We start from the raw sequence: 23,852 nt of genomic DNA on the forward strand, positions 1-23,852 counted from the left end.
AAATTGCTTGTCCACTCGAGCGGCCGTTTATGTGCTCGAGCGGAGAATGTTTGGTTTCAGAAGTTTAACCTGTCTGCACAAGTACTGGGAAAGTGTATTTGACACTCGAGCAGGCCTTTCCACGCTCGAGCGAACCATGTTATATCAATTCATGAATCTGATATTTCAGATCACTTTTGTATATCTCTCTCTCTAAAAACCATTTCCTCTCCCTTCTCTCTACATTTCCCTACACCAAATTGGATCAAAACCCTAATTTCTCAAGATCCATTAGAGTTCTGCCATAAGTTCTTCATCAAAGTTGGTTAACTTCTCGAGGGCTTCGTTGTGTATGGTGAAGATCAAGTTTCGACACCGTTGATTTTGGGGATTTCATCTCATTTCTTCTTCAAAACTTGAGGTAAGGATTTTCTTAGAGTTATATATATATATATATATATTTGCAAGATTTATACGATTTTCGAAATCATCTTTCGATAGCTTTGAAAATTGATTGTTGATTTAAGAAATTAAGCGATTTTGAAAGTAGGTTTGTCTCTTGTTCTTTTAAAATGATCTTATGATTTTTAATTTTCGTTGATTGAAGAAAAGATAATTTTGGAAAGTTTTCTTTCAAAAGATTTGAGTTGTATAGTTTTGGTGAGAAAACTTAGAATTTAGAGATTTTTTTTTTTATGAGACTGAAAATCCTTGAATGATATTGTTATATTTATTTTGTGTGTCAAAATAAATGAATGTTTGGAAATTTTTTTATTTATATTTATATAAATGATGAATTTCAGGGAATATGAGAATTATTGTTCATTTTAGAAATTATTATTCAAAACGTTGAAATAGTCTTGAAATGACTAATTGTTGAGGATACTTGAGAAGAGGGAATTGTGTTATTCCTAGGATGATGAATTGGAATAACAGTATTTATATTCATCTTGTGTTATTGGCATATCAATTCATTTGATTACATTAAAGTTGATTTGAAAACTTGCATTGAGAAAAGAATGTTGAGAAACAAGTTTTTATGGAATGATTTTGGGGTAAATACGTTGGTAAGTCTTGATAGGTGGTGTAGATGATATTGAATAAGTTGGCTTGAGAGTCCAGGGTGAAAGACCGAAAACCCGCAAGGATAGGTGTCAAGTCTTCTGGTTAATACTGGTAAAAATGACAAATTGGTAATATTTATATAGTCTACTTGCAGACACCGACCTAGGGATTACCAGAGTTGTATTTACCACTCTTGAAATAAATTGTTAAGTTTTGAAGAATTGAAATTGCATGACATCATTGAGCATGATAGTTTTCAAAGATAAAGATGTGATTTTCTTTCAAAAGGGCATAGCATGGTATGTGCATTTTATTTCTTGAGACTTGTATAAAATGTATATACTTTGTTAAGGATTTCCTACTGGGCTTTATACTCACCCTGCGGGATTTTTGTGCAGGAAAAGATGTGATGATGTCGCCTACCTAAAGGCGAGGAAATGTGTGTTGAGAGTACGAGACTCTCATTTTGCTGTGACTCTGTATGTAAGCCAAGGGCTATACGTGTGTAAGTTTAAATAACCGTTTTGTGTAACTAGGCTCAAGTCTTGGAAACTTATAAACCCTTAGGGGTATTTATTTGTTTATTTACTTGTTGTTGGATTAATGTATTGTTGCATGAAGAACTATTGTATTATGTAATGTAAGTTTGGAGATTTATATTCGGGTTTCCTTGAAAGAGCCATGATTGTTGTCTTATCATTTGGGCTAGAAATTTAGGGCGTTACAACTTGGTATCAGAGCTACCGGGTTTGAATACTTGGAGCTCGTGGGAAGTGGTTGTTTAACCACAATGGGTTCATTTAGCATACTTAGGAAGTGTTATACATTTTGTGACTATGTGATAATATGCTTATGTGACTAAATGAGTATGAGACTAGACTTTTGGGATGTTGTTTGTGTTTGTTAAATTCTTTGAGGTCTCATTAAAAGGTTACTTGATCAATACTCGTTCTACTAAGAATTCTTGATTTTTTGTAGGACGGATTTCATCGTAAAAGAATAGTCCGTATGTGTTTACATGACTAAGTGCTTATGTGGAGTGAAATTGAATTGTGTATATGGTAGAGAAATATATGGAATTGTTGTAGTCGAATGTGTGAGTCAAGTTACGAGCACATATGAGTTAATGTGCTAAATTATTTCAATTGTGTCCTTTATTAAGATGTTAGGAAGGGGTCAAGTCCATGGTAGTAGAGGCAGGAGACGTAGTAGGGCTCGCTGAAGTGTGCATGAGGTACCGTTCTATAGGGTTCCGGCGCAAGAAGAAGGGTTCGGCCAAGCTAATATAGCCGAGCAAGCAGGCCAAACTAATGTGGCCGAACAGGTGGGACAAGCCGGTCAAACCGCAATGGGGGCCCTAGCTCGAGAAATGGCAGGGGCTTTAAGGGAGTCTATGAACTTGTTGAGGATGGAGAATCAAGCTCAAGAGAACACCGCGGAGTCAAAGGCGAGTTTCCTTACTACAGAGTTCTTGCGGGCCAAACAAGATGAGTTCCATGGTGGTCCCGAGCCCAAGAAAGCGGATGAGTAGCTCGAACAAACTGTGAAGACATTTGAGATGCTTCACATCGAAGATAGTGAACTAAGAGTGACTCTAGCGAGTTACTACCTTAAGGGAGACATGGGTCAATGGTGAAAATATGCCAAGGGTAGAGTGGAGCTGACATGGGAAGCCTTTGCGGTTGTTTTTCAAGATAAGTACATACCTCCCATTGCTAGGGAGAGATTGAGACAAGAGTTTAAAGACCTCGAACAACTCGACATGCCCATGGCCAAGTTTGAGGAAGTCTTCTCTAGCTTGTCCAGATTTGCACCAGAGTTTGTGGCAACGGAAGAGTGTCGTTGCATTAAATTTAAAAAGAAATTAAAAACAAAAATTATGTTCAAGCTTGTCGGAAATATGATTTGGAAATATGACCATCTTGTGGAGACGGCGATACACGTAGAAATTTCCATACAAGCCGAGGAGGAGAGGTTTCGGAGTTCGAGGTCTAGGGGCCAAGAGTCTCAAGGAGACTATAGGCAGAACAAGAAGAGCAGGAACACCTATCCATCATAGTCCCAACCACAGCAGTCTAGATCCACTTTTCCTTTGCCTAGTGCGGGTCCAGGAAAAAGTGCATCGAGTAGCTTCTCGCGTTTCACGTGTAGCCAACTGGGTCACAAGGCCTTCTCTTGCCCACAGAAGGGAGGAAAACAATTAATGTCACCACCACCTAACCAATCTCAAAGTCAATCTCCGTCTTAGAATAAAGGTCAAGGGTTTAATTATTATCAGTGTGGTCAGCGGGGGCATATGAAGATAACTTGCCCACAGTTGGGAGGTGCATCTAGCGCATCAGAGTCAAGGCAGACTCAGAGCCACCAGCAGGCTCAATCAGTCCAAGCTTCGCGAGTTAATTAGGGAGCCACTTCGACTCAGTCAGTACAACAGGCCTATGCTCTGAGAGGGGAGCAAGTCTGTGATGCCCCTGTTTCGTAGTATGCTAATTGGTCCTTAATTTGAGTATGATTATGTGTTTAATATGATTTCATGTGCCATTGTGTGAAAATATGTGGTTTTGAATTTCTATTTGTTCATCGTAGGAATATCTGTTTGATTATTTGCTTTGAAAATTAAATTGAGGGCCTTATCGGCCACAGAACCCGAAATTGATTGTGCCATTGTGATTAGCGTAATCTTTAGAGCCTACGGTGAAATTTAATTGAAAATTTATTCAGGTTAGATTAAATTGATGATTTAGTGCCCAATTATTTAATGTTATTAAATAATAGTTAGTGGGGCCTTTTGTGTGAAGCCATATACACTCTTATTACCTCTTTTGAACTCAAAAATCTAATTTTGGAGCCTTGAGAGAGAGAGGGAGCCGGCCATAGAGATAGAAGGAAGAGACTTGTGCAATTTTGACTCAAGCTTGGATATTTGAAGTTTAGTTCAAGAATTAACCATAGGTTGGGCTTCTAGGTAAGCAATTGATTCTTGAATTCATGAGTTTAATGTGTAATATTGTGTGTTCAAGGTTTGTTTGTAACCAAGAGCATGAGTTGAGTTGGTTTTGTTGGAATGAAAGCTTGATATGTGCATGCATGTAAAGAATACCTATGGAATCACAAAATCTAGCATGTAAATTGTAAATTATGAAAGATTGGAAGTGTAATCCCACATGCAAGCATGTTTTTGTTGAGTTTCATGGGAATGAGCACTAATTGCATCATTAGAAGTGAAAATGAAAGTCAAAATGGGCATGCATGTTGTTTATTAAAAATGGGAACCTTGAATGCATGAGTTTGAGTTAATTTGGGGCATGCATGTAATCAATTCGTGAAATTGAACTCCATTGTGTTGTAATTTGGTGTTGGTACCATGTTAGTACAAGCATATGTGAGATTTGAGCCATCATATGCAATAAATGTGGTTGAAATGTCGAATTTGAGTTCAAGAACACATTCTGGAAAACCCAGAAATTTGATATCTGCTCGAGCGGGGAAACCGCCGCTTGAGCGTGAATTTCGTGCTCCCAGTATTTTCTACAGACCATGATTTCTGCTCGAGCGGGGAAGTCCACGCTCGAGCGGGGAGCTATGTAGGATGGACTTCCGCTCGAGCGTCCAAGTTCCACGCTCGAGCGTAAAAATGACATAGCCAGTACTTTTGCAGACCTCATGGGTCCGCTCGAGCGGGGAAGTCCACGCTCGAGCGGGGACCCTGTTTTCTGAAATTTTGAAAGTGTATTCTATATTTCGTTTTCCGTTCTCTTTCACTTGCAAGTACTTTTAGGCATGCATTAAGCATTGTAATTGAGTTAAAGAGATAAGAATGGAGCCTAAAGAGGAATATGTGAATTAAAGAACGGATTGAATCGGTTGTGATCCTTATTTGCTATATGATGTGTAAGATCAAGCTCCAGGGCAAATTCACAAGCCGATCACTGTGAGTAATATCGATATTTGAAACTCGTCATTTGTCCAATTGCTTATTTCTTATAAGCCTTATAAGTTGTCGGTTTGAATTATGGACAAATGTTTGATATGACATGAATGGATGGGCCAAAGGCCGTTTTGACATGAATGGATGGGCTGAAGGCCATTCTGACATGAATGGATGGGCCAAAGGCCGTTTTGACATGAATGGATGGGCCAGAGGCCGTTTTGACATGAATGGATGGGCTGAAGGCCGTTCTGACATGAATGGATGGGCCAAAGGCCCTTTTGACATAAATGGATGGGCCAGAGGCCATGTTGACATGAATGGATGGGCCAAAGGTCGTTTTGACATGAATGGATGGGGCAGAGGCTGTTTTGACATGAATGGATTGGCCAAAGGCCGTTTTGACATAAATGGATGGGCCAGAGGCCGTTTGGACATAAATGAGTGGGCCAGAGGCCGTTTTGACAAGAATGAAAGATAAATGGGCCAAAAGCCAGTATGTTTGAAACCACAGTCACTTGACTTAAATTGTGTATACAAATGTTAAATAAAAATGTGAATTGGGCCCAAGACCGTTCGGAGTATGTTGTTCTACATATCGTTTGTATCTTCTTATTTGATATTATTCACTGGGCTATCGCTCACGCTCATTCATGTGTTCGTAGGTGAGCCAAGAGAGGTCCAGACCCAGCCCCAGTGAAGTCTGTGTGGAACAACCGAGTTTTGGAGAGTCAGCCCTAGTGTCTCACGCACGAGACTCGTCTTCGCCTTTCTGCTATGCTATGTTATTTTTGTCATGTTGGCGAGGACTTTGCATATTTCTGTATATAGTTTTCATGGGTTGACTTAGCTTTTGGATGATCTTGTTTGTACAGAACTTATGCTACTGTATTTCTGTTGTGAGTTATTAATATACATGTGTTTAGTTGTTTGGATGTGCCATGTAAGCACAACTCTACGGACAAAGTTTTGAACTGCTTCCGTTTGGCCCCCATTAACTTTGTTAAAATACGTTCGGTTTGGTTTGAGGCCGTAGGTAATCTCATGATTACTGGCCGGTTATGTCCTTAACCCACGAGGGCGGGTTCGGGTCACGACAGAGTGGTATCAGAGCACGAGTTGATAACTCACACACTTGTCCAAGAGCAATGAGCGTCTAGAAAAGATCTAGGATGCATTCATGTGATAAATATGAACTCGGAAGCATCGAGAATATGCTTAACTGTTTTGATATGAATGACTATATGTTATAAGTTTGTGAACTACCGGCATTTCAAATTATTCAATGATGTATGCTCCTTAGTATATGTATACCTGTGTATCTTTTGTATAAAGTATAATGCAAGTTTAATCAGATGGTGAGAACAAGAGCTGATGAGATAGAGGAATCTTCTACTGCCAGACTGGATATAATGGAAAGACTGATTTAGGAAATGGCAGAGATATTGAGGCAACAACAGGAATGGCAACAACAGTGGCAGCAGCCACATCCTCTGCCTCCGCCTCTGCCTCCGGCACCTCTTGTGCCAGATAATCAGAATGATGACCGAATCATAGCTCTCACCAAAGAGTTCAAGAAAATGAAACCACTACAGTTCCTCGGGGGATTGGATCCTTTGAAAGCTGAAGCATGGGTCCTTGGTATCGAAAAATTGTTCGAAGTATTCCCTTGCTCGGAGACCTAGAAAGTGCTTCTAGCCACTTTTATGCTAGAAGACGAGGCAAAAAGATGGTGGATGTTAATGCGAGAAAACCACAGGGATGTTGATTGGGCGAAATTTTTGGAAATTTTCTACAACAAGTACTTTCCACAGTGTGTTCGGGATAGGAAAGTAGCAGAGTTCATGGAACTAAGGCAAGATAGTATGACTGTAGCCGAGTATGACGCCAAATTCACTGAATTGGCCAGGTTTGCACCTCATGTGATTGATACCGATTACAAGAAAGCGAGGCATATTGAAGGTGGGCTTCGAAGTGACATTTTAGAGAGGGTGAATGTCTTGAAGCTGGAGACCTACATTGGGGTACTAGACAGGGCTATCATATCAGAGGCTAACATAGCTAGACAGACCAAGTCAACAACTGACTGGAAAAGTAACAAAAGGCAAGGCTTCTTTTCGAAGAAGAAATTTTTGAAAAAGCAAAATACGGGCTCCTCAAATACTTCAAATTCTTCCCGAGACACAGCTCCCATGTACAATATTTATAGCAAAAAGCACCGTGGAGTTTGTCACCGTGTGTCAGGAGCCTGTTTCAAATGTGGGAAACAAGGGCATATGGCCCGAGATTGTAATTAGAATGGGAGAAAAATAGCTGCTAGTTCCACTGTATCGATCCCAAAATCGGGAAATACTTTGAGACTCGCTACCACCGGGGATACCGTAAGACAGGGGAGAGTTTTTGCGCTTGTCCCGGGTGATACATGGAATGCCAACGCAGTTGTCTCAGGTACTATTTCTATATGTAATCAGGATACTTTTGTATTAATTGATTCCGGATCCACATACTCTTTTGTGACATGCATTTGCATCTAGACTGAATAGACCTTTAGAATTACTGCCATATCTGCTATGTGTGTCGGCTCCATCTGGGGAATCTGTATTGTGTGAATCTATATACCGGTTTTGTGATATGCGTGTTGAGGATGCTATCCTATATGTAGATTTGCTGCCCTTGAACTTTAGGCATTTTGATGTAATTTTGGGCATGGATTGGTTGGCCAAGTATTGTGCCACCATTGATTGTGTGACCAAACGAGTTGTATTTAAACCACCAGAACATAAAGAGATTGTGTCTGTGGGTAATGAGATAGTGCCTCCACCTTATTTGATATCTGCAATGAAAGCATGTAAACTGATCAAGAAGGGGTGCCAGGGTTATTTGTGCTATGTGTTGTCTGAACAATCTGTGAATGTTGAATTGAATGATATCCCTATTGTTAGAGAGTTTCCAGATGTGTTTCAAAATGAATTACCAGGGGAATTGGTAGACAGGGAGATAGAGTTCACTATTGAGACTGTACCAGGCACCCAGCCCATTTCTAAAACTCCCTATAGAATGGCTACTGTTGAAATGAAAGAACTGAAAGAACAGTTGCAAGACCTACTTGACAAGGGGTTTATCCGACCTAGCACTTCACCTTGGGGTGCACCGGTACTGTTTGTGAAAAAGAAAGATGGAACCCTACGCCTGTGCATTGATTATCGGGAATTGAACAAGATAACAATAAAGAACAAATATCCCCTACCCTGTATTGATGACTTATTTGACCAGTTGTAGGGATCACAGGTGTTTTCTAAGATCGATTTGAGATCCTGGTATCATCAACTGAAAGTTAAGGCAGAGGATGTTGAGAAAACCGCATTCAGAACGAGGTATGGACATTTTGAGTTTCTTGTTATGCCATTTGGAGTGACTAATGCTCCGGCAGCATTTATGGACCTAATGAACTGAATTTTTAAAACCTACCTTGACGAATTTGTTGTGGTTTTTATTGATGATATTTTGATATATTCTAAAGATAGACTTGAACATGAACATCATTTGAGAACGGTCTTACAAATACTTCGGGAAAGGAAATTATTTGCTAAACTAAAGAAATGTGAGTTTTGGTTGGATGAAGTTATTTTCTTAGGACATGTGATCAACAATGAGGGAATTTCAGTAGACCCGCAGAAAATAGAAGCGATTGTGAATTGGCCTACACCGACAAATGTAACAGAGGTTCGCAGTTTCATGGGCTTAGCCGGGTACTACAGGAGGTTTATGAAAATTTTTTCCAAGATAGCTGTACCTCTTACCCAATGACTCGCACGGGGCAAATATTTGAATGGAATGACAAAAGAGAAGCTGCCTTTCATGAATTGAAAACGAGATTGACCACTGCACTAGTGTTGACACTACCGTCAGGTACGGAAAATTTTGTAATTTTCAGTGATGCATCTTATAAAGGTTTGGGTTGTGTGCTAATGCAGAACGGAAAGGTTATTGCTTATGCCTCCCTACAGTTGAGACTGCACGAGAAAAACTACCCAACACATGACTTAGAATTGGCCGCAGTCGTTTTTGCTTTGAAAATCTGGCAGCATTATCTGTATGGGGCAAAGTGTGAAGTCTACACAGATCACAAAAGTTTGAAATACTTCTTTACGTAAAAGGAGTTAAATATGCGACATAGGAGATGGCTCGAACTGATAAAAGATTATGATCTAGAGATTCAATATCACCTCGGGAAAGCTAACACAGTTACTGATGTCTTGAGTAGAAAATCAACGCGGAGTATGGCTTGTTTGCTTACTGAACAGAGAGAGATCTTGCAAGATTTTGAGAAATCTGAAATTGAAGTGGTAATATGTGAACAGGTGTAACAAGCCCGCGGGGGACCTCGCTACAGCTCGGACTCGACTTTCGTTAGTCACGGTTCTAAGTCTGAACCAAAGAGTCCAAATCCGGCAAATCGTTTTAAGAAAAACAGATTTTTGAAAGAAGTGCCAAACATGGACTGCTTTGCCAGATACAGAGTCGCCACCTAAATATTTTATTTTGGAAAATTTAGGAAACCCTGACTCGGTGCCAAAAGGCCACGTGTCCGTCATCACCAAAGTTGCCTCGGCTCGGGAACTTGGGTACGATTGGGGAAGGTCACTTCGTGAGCACCCCCGCTCGCCCGGTCATAGACCGGCCTCTACTAACCATGATATCAATTTTTGAAAACATTGTGAGTTCTTATTCCGGTTTATTAGCCTAGGTTACTATGTGATGCGCACATCATACAAATATAGACCGGGTCGCCTGAATTGGAACGAAACATTTCATGTTTGTTTTTGAAAATGGTTTGCTACCCGCAGGTAGGCTTTAAAACATTTGATGATTTATTCCAATTTAAGTAACCCAACCTTCACCCACAGGCATTCAGGTAGTTATATCAGATAAGCACATAGCCTCATGGTAAGCATGCTATTCATGGCAGTCACTCACACGCATGCAAGGATGCTAAAGCATAAAGCTTACCGAGTACTCCAAGCCAAAATAGGAATTCATTAGAAATCATGCATGATCCTAACTATACAGAAATGCCTAATGCAACACATGCAAAATGTAATTATAGCAGGCTCGGCTATTCTAAGATGGCATATGAAATGTTGCAACTATCATGTATTCAACTTTGAAATTGAAAGTACAATGCAGTTAGTATGATGCGCCGAGCCCGGTGCATGCAATACAGATGAATGAATGCAAACATGCTGTCATACTGTATGCTAATTTAAACATGCCCTAATCTAACCATTAAAAGCGGATAAATAAAAGGGAGAAAGACGTGGGGTTGGAAGACATACAACACACACACGCACACTTATTACAGTTGTGCCCTCACTCGGAGGGTCCGAATAAATAATACAGTCCAAATATTACAGTCCCGAACGAAAGAATATTACAGTCCAAATAATGTACAAATTCCTAATTAATTAATGAATTAACTAAGAAAGCAAGTAAAACTGGCATGCAAGCCAGGGACTGCCTTGCTTCTGATGGATGATGCATGTCCGGATTGTCTTGCGCGGAAATCCACCGGAATGCCCCAATTAGCCTCTGTTTACACCTGTTCTTGAAATGCGTGCCAAGCCCCAAAAAGTTGCTGATTCTTCGTTTTGCTGCAACAGAGAGGAGGAAAGGGGCATAGCAATGTATTTGCACAGATATATGCATGTCTCGATCCTCGTGCCACCAATCACGCATACCGAGGCATGATGGCCGAGGAGTCGAAATGCACAACTCAATATAGGATGAATGCACATGAAACTACAGCTAAAACCTAACTCCATCATGGATAATCCGGAGTGTCGGTGACTGGGGAATTGAGACACATTCCGTCACTCGGAGTACGAAATGCACCTCGTTTCCCGTGCCCGGGCTAACTCCTATCCCAAACACGATGCAATATGCATGATATGCATGAAATGCGACTAAGATATAATCCTAACATACACAATGCTATGGAAATGAGATGCCTCGAAATGCGTGCACACGGGCACGCAAACCGAGAAAATGACAGAATGCAATCTAAGATACAACCTAGTATGCACAATGCTATGAAAATGAGATGCCTCGAAATGCGTGCACACGGGCATGCAAACCGAGAAAATGACAGAATGCAATCTAAGATACAACCTAGTATGCACAATGCTATGAAAATGAGATGCCTCGAAATGCGTGCACACGGGCACGCAAACCGAGGCAATGGTATACGCAATGTAAATGACATGGAAATGTGATATGGGCTTATACCAACATAAGTGAGCCTCAGCCACACTCACATAGGATGCCGGCGGATAAAAATGAAGTGCCTCGAAATGCGTGCACACGGGCACGCAAACCGAGGCAATGGCAGAATGCGATGCGATGACATGAGAATGTGATATGGGCTTATACCAACATGAGTGAGCCTCAGCCACATTCACATAGGAGGCCGATGGATGAAAATGAAGTGCCTCGAAATGCGTGCACACGGGCACGCAAACCGAGGCAATGGCATATGCAATGCAATGGCATGAAAACATGATATGGACTTATACCAACATGAGTGAGCCTCAGCCACACTCACATAGGATGCCGGCGGATAAAAATGAAGTGCCTCGAAATGCGTGCACACGGGCACGCAAACCGAGGCGATGACATACGCAATGCAATAGCATGAAAACATGATATGGGCTTATACCAACATGAGAGAGCCTCAGCCACACTCACATAGGATGCCGGCGGACGAAAATGGAGTGCCTCGAAATGCGTGCACACGGGCACGCAAACCGAGGCATGACGGAATGCGATGCAATGACATGGAAATGGCATGCAATCATTCTAATGGAATTTCAGCACTAAAATATGGGGGAAAACAGTCCCGAAATGAGGCGAAATGGCACCAAATGCATGGAATTGTCCCGAAATGCGAATTTAGGCACCCGAAATGGCCTATAGCTATGCCAAACATGCACAATATGGACATGCAATGCAAAGACAGAAGCTAGGCAGTCCCAAAAAAGGCACTTTCACAGTTATAAACATGGCCAAACAGCAAGCATAGGTATGGCAAAAATGGCATGCAAGAATAGGGGCCAAAAGAGGGGTAATGAAGCAAGTGATATAAGAAAAATCCAAACTGAAAAATTCCCTTCTACAACATTGAAGAGGGACCAGAAATATGAATATTTACAGTTTATGGCAGCCCCAAAATCAGTATACAAACATGATAGAAATGTGATGCAAAAAGAGATTCAAAAGTGGCTATAACATGAGGTATGCAAAATATTCACCAAAAATCCAAAGACCCTTAATAAAACATGTAGAATGGGCCAAAATAGGACTATTTCCAGAACTGTAAAATGGCCAAAAACAAAAGCATGATAGGCTAACTAAACATGCAAGAATGGGGAATAAAAGAGAGATATAACATGAAGTGGCATATGGAGGTCCCAAACCATGAAAGGACCTAAATGAAATATAAAGAATGGACCAAAATAAGAACTTTTTCAGAACTGTAAAATGGCCAAAACAAAAGCATGGTAGGCTGCCATTGTATGCAAGAATGGGGAAGAAAAGAGGAGTATAAAGGTAAGTACAACATGGAAGTCCCAAATGGTGTTGAGCCCTTCTTCAATGTTGAAGAGGGGCTCAAAATAAGCCTAATATCAGTTTACAACATGCTCAAAAACAGATTACTCATGGGCCAAAAATAGCATGCAAGATTATGACATATAAGATGATCAATGAAGCAAGTGCATCATGGAGGGCTCAAACAGGGTTGAGCCCTTAATGAAAAGTGAAAATGAGCTCAAAAGAGGGCCCTTTTCAGTTAGGGCCGGAGCTTGAAACAAAAAGCATAAGGGGCTTACAAATGGATCAAGAAAAAGGGTCAAAAGAGGAGAAGTGTTACTCACCCTTGAAGACTAAGGCTTTTGTTGCTTCTTGGACCAATTTGCAGCTCCTTTAGCCTTTGAGAAGCCTTCCTTGTTGCTGGAAATGAGGTGGTGATGGTAGAGCTTGGTGGTGTAGAAGAAATGGAGCTTAGGGACTTAGGAATTTTCAAGGAAATGAGAGGTATAGAGATGGCTTTGTATATGGAAGCTTGAACAACAATTTTTCTAACCCCAACAAATGATATAGCTTGCTTGTTATAAGGGCCAAAAAGGGGGCGTAAAGGTGGGGGAAAAAGAGACAAACTTTCCCCCACAAAATATTCCCCGGATATTGATATTTTCTGGGGGATAAAGCTCCACAGCTGTAAAGTGCACAGTGCAATGAACTCGGCCGGCCTGTTACTTTTGCTGCAGGTGGCCGGCCGGCCACACCCCCTAGCCGGCCGGCTAGGGGTCAAAAGGGTCAATCAGATTTGGTGGCCGGCCACCAACTGATGGTGTCCTCCTATCTGTGTACAACACAACCCTGTGGTTCAAAGTCCAAGAAAGTGGGTCCAAGGGGTTCAACATTAGCTCGAAAAGAGGGGTTCAAAAGGGTCAGGTGGGATTACTGTCCGGCCACCAACTTTTAGGGTCCTCTCATGTGTGTACATCACAAATATGTAGTTCAAAGTTCAAGAAAATGGGCCCAAGGTGTTCAACATTAGCCCGGAAGGAGGGGGTCAAAAGGGTCAAGTAACATTAATGGCCGGCCACCATTTTTTAGGGTCCTCCCATGTGTGTACATCACAAATATGTGGTTCAAAATTCGAGAAAATGGGCCCAAGGTGTTCAACATTAGCCCGGAAGTGCGAAAAACGGGCGCCGGAGGGCGTCGGAGGATGTATAACTGGTTGCTGCAACAATTGCTGGCCTCCCGCCCTTCAGTGACCTCTCTAGTGATAAAACAGAGGTACCTGCCAAAAATGAACGAAAACCGTTGCAAAACGAATGCTCGGGGACCAAAACGCGCAGTTCGAGGTCCCGAAAATGGGCTGTTAAGCACCGAAAGTGGCGTTCGGCCACGAAGTGGGTTTCTCAAACCCCAGTGTCCCTCAAAAGGGAGAAAATAAGGAGTATTCCAAAAACCGGAGCAATAGGAGATGGTTAAGCGGTCCCGAACCGAGGCACACAGCCAACGGTCCCAAAAAACCGGAAACCGGACTCCGAAATGGGCAAAATAGCCTACGGCCACGAAATGTAGCCTGCGGACATTGAGAGATGGTCTACTGGACCTCTTCCTCCCCTCAGGAAAAGAAACAGAGAAAACCGAGTCTGGTTCGCAAACCGAGACAAGGCACAGAAGAGGGTTCGGAAGTCCGGAGGCAGGGCTCACGGCCGCAACTCTGAAACTTCTGAACGAGCACATTATGCAACATCACCAAGCGCTCAATCAGTGACATCTGAGTCTTAAGGTCGGTCAAAAATGGGGTGTCTACAGTTGCCCCTCTTTGACAGAACTCGAAAGTCATAAGTGACGGGAGTGAATGTCAAAGACCAGAGACGACCCATTTTTGACAAGGCCGAAGACTTAGACAAACATACAAGATAAACAGAAATGTGCCCGCAGGCATGCCCGCAGGCAGGGGGCAAAATGCAAATGATAATGCAAAGAGCCGGAGGTAACCCAATGATCATGCAAATGCAGCAAGCTGTAATGAAGCAAGTATTCGCAAATAGATGCAACAGTTTTAAGCAAGAATGCAAAGCAGCAACTACATTTCATGCAGTTAAGAATGCGGAGGATTATTCAATCCCCGCCACATCTCACACGGAGAAGATACGATACCTGCGCGATTCGTCTGGTCGCACCAGCCTCAATTGAACCGTACATACAATATCGTGCCTGCAAAAGAGAGAAATTGCAACAAGTACAACATGCTACCAACATATATTTAATGTGATTCCGAAAGTTCGACACACGCAGTGCCGGTGAGTGTATGCATCGCAATGCAAGAGTGGAACATGCGTGACAACGTATGCTCAAACATAGAGGTATGCCAATATCAAGAAATGTGCATGTTAATGCAGGTATGCTCATGAGAATGCAAGTTATGTGCATGATAGTGCGAAATGAGCATGAATCAGGGTGCCCGTTTGTCATGAAGTAACGAGTATGGAAATGCGCGTTTCGGCGAAGGCGACTTGATCACGGCCTGCTGTCCGCTTCCCTGAAAGGTTACAACTCATTCAAAAAGGATACACTTTGATTTCGATGGATGATGATGAGACACATGTCAGATCTTGAAGCCGAAGTCCCGGCGGAGCAATTTTGCGGCCGGAAGTGTACTTTTCTTGAACTTTTTCAGGTCCCGGGAACTCCGATCTTCCTCAAAATTTGCAGGGAGCTAGGTGGGCATGTGGGGGACATGGCCGGCCGTTTATCTTCCCAAGGGGAGGTGGCCAACCGGTTTTCCATAAAGTAAATAGCTGGCCGGCCAGTTTTCCAAAAAGGAAATGGCTGGCCGGTTAGAAAAGAGGGCCGGCCGGCCATATGCCCAAATTCGGGGGCTTTTTGGTCTTTTCACCTCCTTTTTGATGTTCTTTCAATCCAAGACTTGGGGCCTATATAAGGCAGCCGAGACCTTCCCTTTTCTTGCCTCCTACAACACTTTCTTCTCCAGATCTGAGTTTCATACGCGTTTTCCAACGCCCCGTGCAAATTGTTTTCGCAAAAATATTCAGTTTCAAGCACTTTGAAGCGATTAAATTTCGGTTTCGGAGCTTCTTTTCGCATTTTCGCCACTTGAGGTAAGTTTGTCTCAATATTTGGAAGATTTTCTTGGGAGTTGACTTTTTTTGACTTTTTCATTTCCCGAGAGTTGACTTTTGTTGACTTTTTCCAATTTTGGCACATTTTCGCTCATTTTTGCTCCTTTTGCAGATTCTTTGAAAATGAAGGGTAATTCTCCTCACGGCGGAGGTTTTCCAGGTGCCGGAGATGATTTCGATCCCATGACTCTACCCCCGAGGACCCGACCTTTTATTCCTGGGAGGTACCGTCCGCCAGCACATGTCCTCCCTCGTGCTGTCTTCCGTCACTTTACTAGCTTTGACGAGCGAGCACCCGGGGATCTGCTTCTCCGAGAGCCGGAGCATCACCTCTCTCATGAGGCCCGAGAGGTATTTACTTCATTTTCTGTATTTTTTCGTACATTTCGCACCTTTGCCATGCTCGAACACGCAGTTTAGCTTATGACATAGTACTTTGCTTGCATTCTGAACATGTAGTTTCAACACTCGAATTTCTGAACACTCGGCTCATTAATTAATTGTGAACGCACAGTACACATTAGTTTAGAGGTGAACACACGGCTCAAACACTGATTTGTCGAACACACAGCCCGAATTCGAAAGTGAACACACAGCCCACACTTTAAATTTTTTTGAACACGCAGCCCAGATTGATAGTAGTGAACACGCAGCCCACAATTTAACTGAAAGTTGAACACGTAGCCCAAACTTCAAATTTTCTGAACACGCAGCCCAGATAGATAGTGAACACGCAGCCCACAATTTAACTGAAAGTTGAACACGCAGCCCAAACTTCAAATTTTCTGAACACGCAGCCTAGATAGATAGTGAACACGCAGCCCACAATTAATTGAAAATTGAACACGCAGCCCAAACTTCAAATTTTTTGAACACGCAGCCCAGATAGATAGTGAACACGCAGCCCACAATTAACTGAAAGTTGAACACGCAGCCCAAACTTCAAATTTTCTGAACACGCAGCCCAGATAGATAGTGAACACGCAGCCCACAATTTAACTGAAAGTTGAACACGCAGCCCAAACTTCAAATTTTCTGAACATGCAGCCCAGATAGATAGTGAACACGCAGCCCATAATTTAACTGAAAGTTGAACACGCAGCCCAAACTTCAAATTTTCTGAACACGCAGCCCAGATAGATAGTGAACACGCAGCCCACAATTAACTGAAAGTTGAACACGCAGCCCAAACTTCAAATTTTCTGAACACGCAGCCCAGATAGATAGTGAACACGCAGCCCACAATTTAACTGAAAGTTGAACACGCAGCCCAAACTTCAAATTTTCTGAACACGCAGCCCAGATAGATAGTGAACACGCAGCCCACAATTTAACTGAAAGTTGAACACGCAGCCCAAACTTCAAATTTTTTGAACACGCAGCCCAGATAGATAGTGAACATGCAGCCCACAATTAACTGAAAGTTGAACACGCAGCCCAAACTTCAAATTTTCTGAACACGCAGCCCAGATAGATAGTGAACACGCAGCCCACAATTTAACTGAAAGTTGAACACGCAGCCCAAACTTCAAATTTTCTGAACACGCAGCCCAGGTAGATTTGCATGTAGCTTATTTCACTTCATCGGCACACAGCCCATTTCATTCCATTGGCACACAGTCCATTCATTTCATTGGCACGCAGCCTATTTCATTCCATTGGCACGTTGCCCATTCATTCCATTGGCACGCAGCCCATTCATTTCATTATTGACACATGTATTCATTCTGAATGCAGGTTGGTTCCCGCAGTGTGCGGGGGTATGGTTCCACCATCGCGCGGGACTGGTACGCTGAGCTCCCGGAGGGTGTCCGAGATTTGGTAGATTTGGTAGGATTCGGGCCCTTCTGCGTCGGGTTGTCACGTTGTCCTGCCAGGAGGACACTGATGGCAGCCTTGGTAGAGAGATGGTGGGACACCACCAACTCCTTTCATTTCTCTGCTACCGGGGACATGACCATGACGCCTCTAGACTTCGCTGTGTTGACTGGCTTAGACATAAGAGGTTGGTCTATCCCCTATGATGAGGATATGGGCGAGTGGGAGGCCGCTTGGATGTATCTATTGGGGGCTCGCCCGCCTGTTGACAGGGTTTCTGGGAGAGTCCGATACACTTGGTTCTCTTCCCACTTTCGGCGGGCGGAGATGGTGCCTGAGACTCCCGAGGAGACGGAGCAGTACGCCCGTGGTTTCCTTATGTTCCTCTTCGGGACTACCCTGTTCGCCGATAGAGGGAACACAGTCGGGCTATACCTGCTGAGCGCTCTGGTTGACCTATCACAGGTCCATCGATATGACTAGGGTGGCGCCGGCCTGGCTACCCTTTACTTTTATATGAGCGCGACCTCCTGCGGGCGGGGCGATTTACTTGGCGGCTACTGGAGAGCCTGGGAGGTACTTTTCTGTCCTCTTGATTTACATTTCTGCTCTTCATTACTTGTACATTGCACACACAGCGCACTTTTACAGTCTGTATTTTGCTCTCAGCATTTCGTACTTACATTCTGCACTACTTTTCTCAGCTATGGGTCTATGTATACTTCCCAGCATTAGCCCCAGAGTTGGAGGTGGTAGGGGTTCCCATGACCCCATATTCACTGGTGTTCGAGGGCCCGCACCGGCCGAGACCTCGAGAGACCCTCCTTTACCTGCGACAGTACTTTGACACTGTGCGACATTCAGAGGTACCTCAGAACTTTCAGTTCCTTTCATTCTCATCTTTGATTTGCTCTGTATATTCCCGCTCTCTGATTGGTTTATGCATTTATCATCCGCAGATCACATGGCAGCCCTGGGTGTCCCTGGGTGACGGTCTCCGACTTCAGTATACCGGAGGGTCGGACATCTCCCAGTATAGGGTCCTGCTTGAAGGGCCGGTTGGCAGGGCATGGTTTCTGGGGGAATGCTTTCTACGCCAGGTATGGGGGTATCTTTCTCAGGATCCTCCCGCAGTACCCCCAGTCAGTATGCGGACTGCTGACAGGCTCTCTTACTCGGAGGTAGTCGGCGCCATGCTGGGTAGTGATGCTTTACTATATATTGAGGAGGGGGACTACGCCACTTACCGTCACATATATTTGATGCCTCCATTGACGGGAGCTCGTATCCCAATGATGAGGCCTGCCGGTATGTCATCCTCGGGCCAGGCCCGGGCTCGGGCTGCAGACGCCCCTTCTACCAGTAAGGCTGGTACATCTAGAGGTGGGAGTAGACCGGTTCCTCCGATTCCGTCGGCTTATCCTCATCCTGGATGGCCAGATATGCCGACTGAGTTGATGGCGTGGCAGTATGGGGCTATCTCTCCGACCCCGATCCCGCTAGAGCCTCCGATGCCCAGTGATCGATACGCCATTGATCCTGACTCACCGCTGGTATGCTCCGCTGTTTTTCATTCATCATTCAGATGTTTAGACATTTTTGTTCACTGATGATTATGAGCTCATATTTGCAGCCACCGCGAGGGTACATGGAGGAGGTGGTTGGACTGGTGGCCACACTCGAGGGCATGGTCCTGCGTAGGGAGGCACAGTTGTCTGTCGCGGGCATTCAGGTACCCTTCAGTTTTCTGGCATTTATCATACTTCTGATGACATGCTGATTTCTACTGCATCGATAGACTACTTGTGTAGAGCACATCTGACACACACGCCACTTGGACACTGCATTTACATGCACCCACTTCACGTAGCCTTTGCTTGTATCTGCATCAGATGTATATATTTGGACTGATGTATTTGAATTGAACTCTTTGTTTTCAGATGCCTTCATGGTCCAGTCAGCCGCAGGCCAGGCCACCTGGGCCTCCTTGGGGAGCTGGGCCATCTGGGCCTTTTCAGGGAGTTGGGTCACCCGGGCCTTTTCAGGGGGCGGGGTCATCTCGGCCTTCCCGAGGAGCCGGGCCATCTAGGCCTTTTCGAGGAGCTCGAGGAGGGCCTGTCCGCAGACGCAGGGCTCACGTTGTGGAGGTGGAGCCTGATGAGGAGGAGGAGGATGCTGAGGAGGAGGAGGAGGCTACCGATCGTCAGTCAGAGACATCTGCTGAGGAGGGGGGCTCCGGTTTTGGTTCGGGGAATAGAGGTGAGGCTGAGGGGGATCCTGAGGATGACAGCTCTGACTCAGGTGATGATGATGGTGCGGAGGTTGTCCCGCAGAAGAGGATGAGGAGTGCTTCTCGTTCCCGCTCCCGAGGACATTGATGTTGCTATTTCCTGCTTTATTTTTCTTTTTGCTAGTAGTTTGTAGCACTTTGCACATTGTTAGGCAGTTTTATTTTTTGTAAAACTTGTACCTTTGTTTGTTGTAAAGCATGATGGAATGAAATAGCTTTTGAAAAGGTGTTTGTATTTTAAACTTTTAGCATCGTATCGCATCATTTTATTTCGCACAAGAATGAAATTGAATGGGAATGCGCATTGTGTAATCACCAAGTCAGGTAGTGAACCGACGCAACAAACTAAGCAACTCAACTTACTAAGATATAACAGGACCTTAGGAAGTTTACAACTCGATAAGCAAAATGCAACAATGTTGACAACGCAAATAAACAAGACTTTAAACGAAGATTGTTTTAGACAGAGAACAATGGCTAAAAAACACGAAACACGTCCGCTCGACAAACAACTTGATAAGCAAAACAACAACTCAATAAACAAAACTCAGCAACAACAGAGTGTACTTCTGATGATCTGGGCACCGGAACGCATCCGAAACGGAGGGAGATGAAGGCCTTTGACTCTCCCTTTGCATGGAAATGCTTGGAACTCTCCCTCGAAGGGTAAAACAGGGCCAAGAGGATACACTGCAGCATTGCCGGCCATCTTTGGGAGCCGGCCGGCCATTTTTGTGGAGAGAGACAGCTGGCCGGCCATTTCTGAAAAAGTAAATGGCTGGCCAGCCAGAAAAGATGGCCGGCCGGCCACTTAGTCCTGCAGCCACCAGATTTTTGACACGTGTCCCAGTGAATAGTATTTTTCCTTCTATAAAAGCCTCAACTTCGGGAACATTCATTTCATCTTAGTTTTAGACAAAGATGGAGGCTTTTTTCGCAGAAAATGTCACATCTTGGATCTCTTCTCTAGATGGCTCGGAAAAGCTGAATTTCCGGGGTTTCGGCTTGAATGCACTATTCACGCTGGGCCGTACTTCGCTACAACTTCCTTTTCTCCATTCCGCGGCAAGGTTCTGGAATCCAGTGACGCATGTTTTTAGCTTTGGCGGCCAAGAGATGTGTCCCACTTTCGAAGATTTTTAGGTTTTGATGGAGTCTGAATGCTCTGAAGTGATCTTGCCTCAGCTCCGTTTTGGCCACGCCCAGGCTTTAGGGCGGATGTGTGGGCTCACGGCGCATGACGCTCGATCTCTGATTTGCAGTGGGGAACTGGACATCCTCGGCTTGATCCATCGTTTTTCCTACGCCGGTGACCGCAGCAACCATTATTGGCAGGGTTTCAGGCAACACGCCCTCTGCTTATGTTTGTTGTCTCACTTTCTGCTTTCCTCGAGCTTCGGCGGGGCTAGCATTCGCCTGATTGAAGTCGCCCAAGGCTTGAGAGAAGGAAAGAGCTGTATTGCCTTGACCTTGGCCGAGACACTGATGGGCTTAGATTCTGTCTATCGCCGGGAGGCGACTAGGTTTGCTGGGAGTCCACTGCTGCTGCAGGTAATATTTCCCACCCGACCTCACATATATATTTGCTCACATCACTCGACCCTCAGGCTCGGTTTTTCTCACAAAACCCTTGTCTTACTTTTCTCTCATCGTACATCTCTCTGTTCTTTATTCTCTCATTTTCCATCCCTCCCCCAGGTATGGTTAATGGACAAGTTGCAGGTTGTGGACTCTTGCCCGGCCTATTCAGCTCGAGGCTACTTCTTTCGGCAGCGCCTAGTCAATGCTCTTGACGAAAGGTGGTGGTTCGATTGGATGTGCAATTTGTCCGCAGACGGCATTGCTTGGCGTTGTCCTTGGCTCAACCTCCCGGCAATGAGCTATAGTATGTCTCGGCTGATTAGGATCCAATTGATTGGTCTAACCCACTGCGTATTCTATTTTCCGTTCCGGTTTCTGCGTCAGTTTGGTCATGATCAGACCTGTCCACCGGAGGGGATTGAGTACCCAGCCGCTTTCCCGATCCGGGGTGCACACCTTGCCCGATATGCCACAGCATGGAGGACTAGAGAGCTCCTGGCCCCTGCTTCCACTTTCAGTTGCACTTTGTCCGATGAGTGCTTGGATTGGCTCAACGAGGAGGCACAGGTTGGGCCTAGCTTGGCATCAGATGCTTCGTCCAGCTCTGGGAGGGGACACAGAGATACTTGATTCAACTGTGCCCCAAATTTATTGCTTATTTAGCATTTTCAAGTTTTCTTTATGAATGTACTAAAAAAAAACAACCTCGATTGTAATGCAAGAGCAGGAGAACTCAGTTTTGAAATCAATGAAATTGAAAGTTATGGTACTGAGAATTTTTCGCTTAGGGTCCAAAAATGGTCTTAGTCGTAAAAGATTGATTTGAACAAAGTCAACTTTTATTAAAACTTTTCAAAACTATTTTCGATGTGGATCAGAACTGGACACGCCGAAGATCTGTCACTGAGATGCACAACCCCAGATCCCCGCAACTGGAAAGTTGCCCCTAGTCTGAAGAACAATGCGGCACTTCACAGCAACGGAAAGTTGCCCCTAGTCTGAGTAACTTTGCACCGTCGCGGCAACGGAAAGTTGCCCCTAGTTTGAACAGCACTGTACCGGAGATCACGATAAATGCTGATGGATAAAGATGACTGAGATGATCGAAATGGACAGAATTGATCGGGGAAAAGTTTATGGCTGAACTTCGAGGTGAAGTTGCCTACGTATCCCAAAGATGGGAATCAAGCCTTACGTAGTTCAGGCGAAGGTTCACTCGAGTATTTTCACTCTCCTTTTGCGCTCTAACTTTTGCCAAGGCCGCCCTTTGCGGGTTTTCAACCTTGCGAGCTCAGTTTTTATATTTTCTAATTTTTTGTGCTCTGACTTTTGCCTAGGTCGCGTTTTCGGCCTAGCGAGCCTCTCAAGGATAGTATTTCTTCAACTTGTCCATATTGATCGGTTGTGAGAACTCCAAGCCATCTAGATCCATCAGAACCACAGCTCCACCTGACCAGATAGCTTTAATGATGTAAGGACCAGTCCAATTGGGTTTGAACTTGCCCCTTGGGTCGTGGATGGGAGCTCGGTTGTCTTTGAGCACCAAATCTCCTTCTTTCAGATTCCTGGACTTAACCTTCTTGTTGAAAGCCCAGGCAATTCTGTGTTGATAGCCTTGGATGTGGTATAGTGCTTTCAGTCTTCTTTCATCAAAGAGCATGAGTTCTTCGAATCTGCTTTGCTGCCAATCTGCTTCGGCTATCTGGCATTCAGCCAATACTCGTAACGACGGAACCTCAATCTCGATGGGTAGAACAGCCTCCATTCCATAGACCAATGAATATGGAGTTGCTCCAGTAGAAGTTCTGATTGAAGTCCTGTAGCCCCACAGAGCAAATGGCAGCTTGTCTGGCCAATCCCGATAGGTTCCCACCATCTTCTGCAGTATATGCTTGATATTCTTGTTGGCGGCCTCAACCGCTCCGTTGGTCTGCGGCCGGTATGTAGATGACTTATGGAAAGCCACATTGTATTTCTCCAACAAGTCTATCACTTCTTTCTTGAAATGGGAACCATTATCTGAAATTATCTCGTTTGGCACCCCGTAGCGACAGATGATGTTGTTTCTGATGAACTTTGCGACATGCGACGCCTTCAACACCGCGTATGATTGGGCCTCGACCCACTTTGTGAAATAATCTATCGCTACCAGGATAAACTCATGCCCGTTTGACCCTTTCGGGGTAACAGCTCCGATCACATCAATTCCCCAGACTGAAAAAGGCCATGGTGAAGTCATGTTGTACAGCTTTGACGGCGGGATGTTCATGCGGTTTGCATGAATTTGACACTTGTGGCATCGCCGAACAAAACTAATACAATCTTCCTCCATGGTTGACCAGTAGTAGCCCTGTCTGAGGATCTTTCTAGCCAGCATTACTCCATTCATGTGTGCACCGCACTCCCCCCCATGGATGGCTTCCATCAGGCGTTTTGACTCTTCAGCTTCTACACAGAGCTTATGCATTCC

The 23,852-nt window shown here is 44.2% G+C and overlaps 1 protein-coding gene across 1 annotated transcript; it reads left to right on the forward strand.

The window, feature by feature from the left end:
• The first annotated feature begins 18,618 nt into the window (after positions 1 to 18,618).
• On the forward strand, positions 18,619 to 20,026 carry LOC145804178 (uncharacterized). The gene is made up of 3 exons (XM_082897922.1): positions 18,619 to 19,064; positions 19,145 to 19,243; positions 19,452 to 20,026. The coding sequence occupies exons 1-3, from the start codon at positions 18,660 to 18,662 to the stop codon at positions 19,887 to 19,889; spliced, it is 942 nt and encodes a 313-aa protein (XP_082754048.1). The 5' UTR covers positions 18,619 to 18,659; the 3' UTR covers positions 19,890 to 20,026.
• Positions 20,027 to 23,852: the final 3,826 nt, after the last annotated feature.

The sequence above is a fragment of the Camellia sinensis genome, chromosome 12 (assembly GCF_055761805.1).
Source record: "Camellia sinensis isolate YWXY chromosome 12, ASM5576180v1, whole genome shotgun sequence".
Taxonomy (NCBI): domain Eukaryota; kingdom Viridiplantae; phylum Streptophyta; class Magnoliopsida; order Ericales; family Theaceae; genus Camellia; species Camellia sinensis.

Excerpts from the sequence above, each read along its gene's own strand:
- LOC145804178 (XM_082897922.1), top strand. The coding sequence starts at position 18,660 with ATGCGGACTGCTGACAGGCTCTCTTACTCGGAGGTAGTCGGCGCCATG. Across the intron at positions 19,065-19,144 it reads TTGATCCTGACTCACCGCTG|CCACCGCGAGGGTACATGGA; the intron begins GTATGCTCCGCT and ends TCATATTTGCAG. Across the intron at positions 19,244-19,451 it reads TGTCTGTCGCGGGCATTCAG|ATGCCTTCATGGTCCAGTCA; the intron begins GTACCCTTCAGT and ends CTTTGTTTTCAG.